This window comes from Oxyura jamaicensis, unplaced genomic scaffold, assembly GCF_011077185.1.
Source record: "Oxyura jamaicensis isolate SHBP4307 breed ruddy duck unplaced genomic scaffold, BPBGC_Ojam_1.0 oxyUn_random_OJ185, whole genome shotgun sequence".
Taxonomy (NCBI): Eukaryota; Metazoa; Chordata; class Aves; order Anseriformes; family Anatidae; genus Oxyura; species Oxyura jamaicensis.
This window is the reverse complement of record NW_023305701.1, coordinates 1-8,473: the sequence shown is the minus strand read 5'-3', so window position 1 is coordinate 8,473 and position 8,473 is coordinate 1. Positions and strand designations below refer to the sequence as shown.

At 73.1% G+C, this 8,473-nt stretch overlaps 1 protein-coding gene across 1 annotated transcript in view; it reads left to right on the top strand.

The window, feature by feature from the left end:
• LOC118158809 (lysine-specific demethylase hairless-like) overlaps nt 1–8,469 on the top strand; it is a gene marked incomplete at its 3' end in the record, with an annotated part of 9,628 nt that extends 1,159 nt beyond the window's left edge. The window contains 12 exon segments of the mRNA XM_035313493.1: nt 3,845–4,645; nt 5,273–6,067; nt 6,294–6,478; nt 6,562–6,785; nt 6,880–7,032; nt 7,168–7,254; nt 7,356–7,477; nt 7,650–7,725; nt 7,825–7,994; nt 8,107–8,192; nt 8,194–8,341; nt 8,422–8,469. Coding sequence (XP_035169384.1) covers nt 3,887–4,645; nt 5,273–6,067; nt 6,294–6,478; nt 6,562–6,785; nt 6,880–7,032; nt 7,168–7,254; nt 7,356–7,477; nt 7,650–7,725; nt 7,825–7,994; nt 8,107–8,192; nt 8,194–8,341; nt 8,422–8,469 — 2,853 coding nt within the window.
• Between the last annotated feature and the right edge of the window lie 4 nt (nt 8,470–8,473).

Sequence of the window (8,473 nt, the reverse complement as noted above, 5' to 3'; positions counted from 1 at the left end):
AGCCCTTCCCTGGGGGGGCTGCGGGGCCCTGGGGTGCTCGGACGCAGCCAGGGCAGGGCAGGGGACGTGGGCACCCCCCGGCTCCTCTGTTCATCCATGCACAGAGGGGGCTGCAGCATTCCCCTTGGCTCCAGGACCCCCTCCCCCAGCGCCCACCATGCTGGGGACCCCGGGACCCCCCCCAGCCCTAACGTTCTCCCCCTGCCCGCGTCCCCCCCGGTGCCAGGGGACTTTGCGGGGATGGGGTCCCCCCCGTCCCGGCGTCCTCCCAGCATCGCCCGATCCTCCCGCGCCGTGCAGGGCAGGGATGCCAATTTTTTGGTTTCTAATTCGGGCGCTTCCGGCCTCCCGCTGCGTGCTTTTGGCCAGCGCTCGGCTCGGGGGTGTTCGCAGTCCCTCTGCTCGCCCTCCGATTTAAGGCAAAAAAAATGGGGGGATCGGGGCCGTGCCACGCCAGGGGGGCGTCTGAGGCTGAGCTCTCCCCCCTCGGGGGTTTCTCTCCGAGCAAAGCCTGAGCTGGCAAAGCTCGAGCTTGGCCTGGCAAGGTCCCAGAGGTGGGCTCGGACCCCCCCACAGCACCCTGGGGACCCTCTGCGGGTCGTGTCGGGGCAGGCAGGGATTGGAGGGACCCCCAGGGATTGGGGACAGCCCCACAGCCGGGGTGCTGGGGTGCAGGGACGGAGCAGCACCCGGGGGGAAATGCCGGGATGCTTCCCAGAGCGGGGTGGAAATGTCCTCCGGCCCCTCAGCATCTCCCCGCTCGTTGTGCCAGGTTTCCCGGCCCCCTCCCCGGGGCTGGGGTCCCTCCGTCCCGGCTTGGTGCGTCCATCCTGTGCCGTGCCTGACCCCTTTTCCATCAGCCCCTTGGCACCGCCGCCATGCCCCCCATCCCCGCAGGCACCCCGTGCCCCATCCGCCCGACCCAGGGCGATGCAGACCCCTCTTGGGGTCGGTCCCCGGTGCCATCTCGGCCCCGCAGCCCCTCTGCCCACCCCTGTGGGACCGCGGGCAGCCCAGGCCCTGCTGCTGCCTGCTCCGGGGAGGGAAGGGAGGGCAGAGAGAGCTTCTCTTTCAGCACCTTCTCATCCCGGCGAGGCGCGGGCTCGCCCACACCCTGAGCCTCGGCTCATCCCCTCCCTGTTCCTGGCACCCAGCGGGGGCTGCGAGGCCGGCCGGGCTCCCACGGGGACAAAATGGGATCCCCTACGGTTACCCCATGCTGGGGTGGGACAGGGGCCGGTGGGCGACCACCAGCATCCCGAAGCCCCCCCCGCTGTCACCCCGTTCCCCCGGCATTTCCCTGCAGCAGGGGTTAACGCGCGGCTCCTGGCTCGCAGCGGGGCCGGGGCGCACGGCAGCTGCTGAGCCGGAACGAAGCCGCGCTCCGGTGGCAATCACGCTGCTGCTCGGCTCACGCGGCCGTGACCTGCCTTCACCCCGCGCCCCCGGCCCCGGCAGCCCCCGGGCACGCCGTGCCGAGCCGTGCCGAGCCGTGCCGAGCCGTGCCGAGCCGGGGGAGGCTGTGCGGAGCGGCTGCGGTTTATGTAACGCGTGCGAGCTGCGCGCAGGGTGTCCCTGGGACAAGGCACGTTACATAAACCCCGCCGGCGCTGCCAGCCCCGTGGGTCCCTCATCCGGAGCCCAAAAATGGGGTCCCAGCCTCGGGGACCCGCCTGGCGTGCTCCCCCCTGCCCTCTGGGGCCAGAGCATCCCCGGGGCACGGCCAGGGCGCACGGCCACCCAGCGGGCACAGGGGGGGACCTGGCTCCTGGCACCCCTCCATCCTCGGCGTTGGGTGCCCGTGGCTCTGCTCAGGCCCCCTCGGGTCCCTCCTGAGCCTCGTGGGGTGGAGGGGAGGCAGAGGAGCGCTGCTGCCTTCATCCATCCCGGGTGGAGGAAGGGTGGTGGCAGGGTGACGAGGCCGCGCGGCAGGACGGGGCGAGCCTGCGGTGTTGCAAGGCCGAGTGGTGACGGGGTCGGGGCCGTTTCCTCACCCGGCACCGGGTGCTTCGGGGTCTCCAGCCCCCGTGGGGCAGCGGCGTGCTCCTCACCAGGCCGCGGCCCCCCCCCAAAGCACCGGGGCTGGAGCTCTTGGCCCATCTCCCCCGCGCCGTTTCTCTCATCCCGGTTTCGCCCGGAGCGTGCGGCCGGCGTCTTTCATCGGCGGCGGGGCGGCTCGTCCTCTCCCCGGCTGGAACAAAGGGCGCTTTCTTCGCGCGGGGCACAGCACACCTGCCCGCCTTGGCACGGCAGCCGGGCGCGCACCGCGCCGCCGCCACTGCCTGCGCCGGTGCCCGCGGGGCTGGGCGGCACGCCGGCATTCCCGGGCGTCAGCAACCCCAGCGCCTCGCCTCGCCCTCCCCAGTCGCTGCGGGAGCCCGCGGAGGCTGCACGCTCGCAGAGCACCGCCGTCGCCTCGCCGTGCCGCCGCTCACCCCAAAAATGCCCGAGGCTGCTTAGAGCCGGGGCGCCGTCCCGCTCGCCGCCGTCGCCGCTTCGTGGGTGCCCCCTCGCCGCCTGTCCCCCGCCGGCAGCTCCCGCTCGAAGGACGTTCGGAAGGAGGAGCACGGAGATCCCCAGGCCAATGGATCGAAAACTCCAGCTCCAGCCTTCGGAGAAGAACGTCCCCAGGGCAGCCCGGGCGGCTTTCTGCCTCCTTCAGATCCCGGAGCCAGACCCCTTCAGTCTGTGGGTTTAGGCCTCCCCGGCGTCGCCTCGCCGGGACCCGGTGCCGTGCCGCTGCCGCTCGCCGCCGAGCTGTGTCCCCCCCCCTGGTGCCGGGGGGGTGGCGTGTCCCCAATGGACCCACCCTGTGCTGTGCCAGGTAGCTAGCCGGGTGCCGCGGGGATGCTGCCCGCAGCTCCTCGCGCTCTGGCTGCCTTCGTGCTGCGGGGTGAAGGGCAGGGGACGAAGGGAGCCCCGAGGAGCTTGGGGACGCTGTGCGGTGCTGGCATTGTGGTGCCGGGAGCTGTGCTGGGATCATGGTGTGGGGCTGCGGGGGGGGAAGATGGCTCCGGGTGCCCGGTGCCCCGTTCCGGCTCCGTGCGCCCAGCAGGGGCTTGGGCAGCAGCACGGGACGGGGACTTTGCTCGGCTCTGTGCATGGGACGTGACGGGAACGACGGGGACACACGGCGCTCACGTCCTGCCCCCGGCACGGCCCCGGCTGCCCTTCGAGGTGGCTCTGTCCCACCCCGGAGCTGGCTGAGCTTTTGTAGGGCTGGTTTGGACCCGAGGTGCCCCGGATCCGTCCCCTCGCCTGCTTGGCAGGGGGGATCCAGAGGGCAGGGGCCGGCGTTCGCCCCGTCGGGAAGGGACGGGCGCCGCAGCGAGAAACGGCTCCAAAGCGTGCGTGTGTGGCCCGGCTCCCAGGGAAGTGTTAATCCAGCAAATCCCCGCCGGCATTTCTCCCAGGAGGGGCCTCTGGGAGCTGGGAGCTCCCCGCTGGCTGCAAGCCCTCCTGGGAAGCTGCGCCCGGCCCTGGCCGGAGGCAAATACCTGCGCGGGGCAAGGCCTCCCCACGCCGGGTGCCAGCGGGCGGGCGCGCGGCCAGGCTGGGCGAGGAGGGCTGGGGGGGCGCGGGGTGCGTCCCGGAGGGGTGCAGGGCAGGGGGGACAGCCCCTCTCCAGCTGCGTGCCCGCCTTGGGTTGCTCTCCCTGGAGGATGGCACCCTTGGGACCCCCCAGGATGTGAGGATGGAGCTGGGGTGGGGGGGCACGAAAACTGTGCCTCAGTTTCCCCCACTGCGTGTGCCTGGCCCAGCAGCTCGTGGGCAGGGAGGGGTGGGGGATGCCCTCACAGCCCCCCCCCCCCCTCCCCCGAGGCCCCTTTTCTCCCCTCTGCAGGATCCGGCCGGCCGGGCACGGCGCTGAGCACCACATGAGCGCATGGCCAGCGAGGCGAGGATGGGGGAGGCCGTGCCGCGCTGGAGGAGAGCCCCAGAGGCAGCGCAGGACCCCCGGGGGCTGGAGAGCAGCGGGGTGCCGGGGGTCCTACCCCGGAGCACGGCCACCGACCCGGTCCTGGGGAGCTACCAGGAGCCCCCCAAGCTGAGCTACAGCCCCGGGCTGGCCACAGACAAGAGCTGCCTTTGGAGGGGCTCCGAGGGCTGCGTGGAGCCGGCCAGCCTCCCGCTGGGCTGCCCCTACCCGCCGGCCCCGCAGCGCCTGCGGGACGCCCTGTGCCTCCCCAAGGACTCCGCCGAGCTGCCGCTGCTGCTGGCGCCCAGGAACGGGCAGCCCAAGGAGCCCCCGCGGTGGGCTGAAGCCGTGCTGGCCCCCCTGGCTCTCTACAGCCACGCGTACCACCGCTACCCCCTGCCCTTCCCGGCCACGGACACCCAGCGCCCCGGCAAGCCCCGCGGGGACGGGGACCCCCCGGCTTTCCGCAGCTGCCCCTTCCTGGTGGAGGCCAAGCACAGCCCCTTCCTTCTGTCCTCGCTGCTCCCCCCCGGCCCCCCAACAGAGTCCGGATTTGGTGGCGGGGGGCCGGAGGGTCCCATGGGCGACGGGCGCTTTGCCGGCACCGATTGGCGCCTGGGTCCCTTCGTGCCGGCCTGGGGGGCGCAGCCCCTCTACCTGGGGGTCCTGCCGAGGTGCAAGGCGGCTCCGGGCGCCTTCGATGAGAGCTGCAGCTCGGGGAGCAAGGTAAGCGAGCACCCACGTGTGGCTCTGGGCTCTGCTCCCCGTCCCGTGGCCTCACAGGTCCCTTGGGTGACGGGGGGTTGAACCCGGCTGAACCCGGCCGGAGGCGGCGCGTTGCGACAGGCGGTGCTGGCACCGTCACCCGGGGTGGGGGGCACCCAGCACCCACAGCCCCCAGGTGGGACACGGCCCCCGTGCTCGCTCCTACAACTCATCCGAAGGGCAGGGATGAGCCCCAGCCCCCCGAAAATGGGGTGATACGGCCTATAATGGGGGTGAGGGGGGGGGCTGATGCGTTCGCCGTGGCGTGCCGCAGGCAGCGGGGCTGAGTCACGGCGGCACGGAGGCGGCGGGAGGCAGAGCAGCCGGCCCCTGGGTGCGCCCGTGGTGGCTCCCCATTCCTTTCCCACGCTGGGGGGGGGGCACACACGGACACCCCAGGGATGGGGTCAGCTGGAAAAAGCACCAGGGGTCTGCCCGGCTAAGGAAGGGCGGGGGGGAAACCGAGGCAGGGCCGCGCGGTGCCCCCCAGCTCCGTGTGATGAGGGTCAGGGCGCAGTGGCAGGGATGGGGACCCCCACCTGGGGGTCTCCAGCCTTGACAGCCCCCTCTCTGCTCCCCCCCTCCCAGGAGTTTTACCTGAAGAAGGAGCCCGGCTTCCACCTCCAGGCCGAGGACCACGAGCAGCCGCCGGGCGAGGGGGAGCCAGGGCACGGCGGAGATGGGGAGGGGGCCACGGGGGTCCCGGAGATGCCGGGTGCCCCGTGGAGGGATAGCAGAGGAGGGGGCATCCCATCAGCACTCCCTCCTCATCCTCACACCCCCCCGCTCAGCACCGCGCCCCCCCTGCTCCTCCCACAGCCCAGTGTGGCCGCGGGGGGGTCCTGGGTGGGCGCACGGCCCCACGCCCCTCATTTCGCCCCGTGCAAACCCAAAGACGAGCGCCCGGCGTACCAAAGCCTCCACCCCGGCTCGCCGCCGGCACCGGGGGGAGAGGACCCCCGGGTGGACAGGCATTACCCCACGGCCCTCCCGTGCCCGCCCCGGGGGGGCTGCGGGGCGCTGAGCCCCTTCGATGCGCCGGGGCCGGATGGTGACAGCACCCCGGGGGGCACCGGGGGCCGGTTTCCCTGCCCGCCCAGCATCCACACCAAGCTGAAGAAGACGTGGCTGACGCGGCACTCGGAGCAGTCGGTGCCAAGGTGCAAAGGGGGCCGGAGGGACGGCCCCGAGGGAGCTGGCGAGGGCAAGCGCTCGGCCAAACGCCCCCACGGCACCGCCGACGGGCACCGCGGAGCCCCCGAAGGGGCCGGCGCGGCCAAACGGGGAGCCAAGGCCACCGAGCGCCCGGGTGGCACCGAGCACCTGGGTGGCACCGGGAGCGGAGGGGTCCTGGCGGAGAGGATGGAGCTGGGAGAGGGAGGTAAGGCGGGTGCAGGGGGACTGTCCCCCCCCATCCGTGGTGTCCCCAACGAGCTGCCATCGCGCGGGGGGCTCCCCGCCCAGCCTGGCTTCGCTCCCTGCCCACCTCCAGCCCTATTTTCCAGCCCTACTTTCTGGCCCAGTTTCCAGCGTGCCCGTCCCCTCCCCGTGCGCGGTGCCAGCCCCAAATCCCCCCCCCCCTTTGCCCCATTTCCCCTCCGTTTCCCCCCCCCCAGTCTGTGCCGGCCGGGCTGGCCCGGAGCCGTGGTGCCTGCAGAGCGTGCCCTGCACCGCCCTGCCCAAGAGCATCCCGCGGTGCTGCGCCTGCGCTGCCCGGGCTGCGGGGAGCCCTGGGGATGAAGATGAGGACGAGGAGCTCCCGGAGAGCACCTGCAGGCTGCTGCACTTCCGCAGGTGAGCCGGGGAGCTTTTTTTTTGGGGGGGTCCCCACGGAACGTCCTCCCCCCCCCATCCGTAACCCCACTTTGGCCCCTCAGGCTGGCCTTTGGGGACGGTGGCGAGCTGAGCGTCGACGGCTTCTGCACCCTGGAAGAGGCGGAGGGGGAGATGGCGGGGCTGGAGGCGGCGGAGGGCTGGGGCAGGAGCAGCAGCAGCAGCCTGTGCCTGGCCAAGTACCTGCTGTCGGTGCTGGGGGGCCCCTTCTGCGCCGCCGTCCGCGGGGACAGGGACGCGTGGCTGGGGGCCCGCGGCCATCCCGGGGGTAAGCGGCCACCCTGGGGGGCCTGCGGGTGGTCCCTGGGGGGGGGCTCGGGGTGGGTGTTGGGGGGGAGAGGCTGAGGGTGGCGTCGTTGCAGGGCCGACGGCTTGGAGGCGAGGGGAAGGAGCCCCCCAGCTGTGCGACGCCTGCCAGCGCCGCTTCTTCAACGCGCACTGGAGCTGCGCCACGTGCGGCTTCCAGCTGTGCCCCGGGTGCCACCGCGGCCGGCAGCGGGAGGACACCGGGCACGGTAGGGGGACCTCGGAGGGGGGGATAACGGGACCAGATCCGGGCGGTGACCCCTCTGCAGCCCCCGCAGGACATGCGGGGGTGTCACCCCGGGGGCTCGCTGGGCACGCAGGGGCAGCGCCACGCTCTCTCGCAGGGGACCCGGCACGGCCGCAGCGCTGCGCCCCGGGGCAGGACCACGACCCGGCGGCCCTTGTCCCCACGCAGTTCGTCCCCACTCGTGGTGAGCAGCCTTGGGACACCCCCGGGACCTTCCCCCCCCACCCCCCAAACCCCTCCCTTGTCACCTCCTGGGTGCTGACCCCCCCCCATCTGCCCCCCCAGTGCTGGCCCGGCTCTGGCAGCTGCTGCACGAGGTGCGTGCCAAGTTCGACGTCAAGTGGCACTGTCCCTGCGGGGACGGGGACACCGAGCAGGGGCCGGTGGAGCCCCCCGGGGGCAGGCAGGTAGGGGGGGGGGACAGGGGACATGGAGGGTTTGGAGGGGGGAGCACCCCGACCCCCTGCCACCCGCTGCAGGGGGGGGGGACTGCGCACGGTCCCAGCCCCGAGGAGCAGCGGGGGCCGCGGGGATGTGCCCCCCCCCCCCGGGTGGATTGGTGGCACGGGGGTGTTTTAGGACAAGATGGGGAGCGTGGCCCCCCCCTTCCTGCCCAGCACCAACGGCGAAACCACGGCCAGAGCCATCAAGGAAGGTACGGGGGGCACCAAAGGGGGGGGGGGGCTGCGCCCTGGGGTGGGGGCGTGAGGAAGAGGAGGCAGTCCCGTGTCCCTCTGCCCATTTCTTGGAGCAGAGAGCCCCGAGGGGGGGCCGCCGTCGCCGCCGGTGCCCCCGCCGCCCCCCCGGGGGGCCGTGCAGACAGCCACCCTCTGCGACCTCCTCGCCTCCACCGCCGTCAAGCTGTGCCTGGGGCACAACGGGGTGCGCATGGCCTTCGCCCCCGTCGCGCCCCCTTTGCCCAGCGTGAGTACCGGCACGGGGTGCTGGGGAACGGGAGGGGGAGGGGGCTAAAAAGGGGGGTGGGCAGGGCGGGGTGACACCCTGTGCCCCCCCCCGGCCTCCCCAAATTCCCCAGGACAATCGGCTGACCAGCATCCTGGACAGCATCATCGCCCGCGTGGTGGAGAGGAAGATCCAGGAGAGGCACGAGGGCTGCGAGCTCAGCTGCCCCATCCCCCCCCGGCCCCCCTGGGACCCCCGGGACCCCCGCTTCCCACTGCCTCCTGGCCCCGGGGGGGCTGCTGTGGGTGCAGGGCCCCCGCCCCGTCCCCACCTCCCGGCTCTTCCAGGAGCCCTGGCGGCAGGGCCAGGTGAGCCTTTGGGAGGCGCGCGGACGCCCCCGTTTTCTCCCCTCTTACTGAGCCCCCGGGCTCCCCCCCCCCCCCCGCAGCCCATCCTGGTTTCAGGGCTGGAGAAGAGGCTGGACGGGAGGCTGTGGGGGC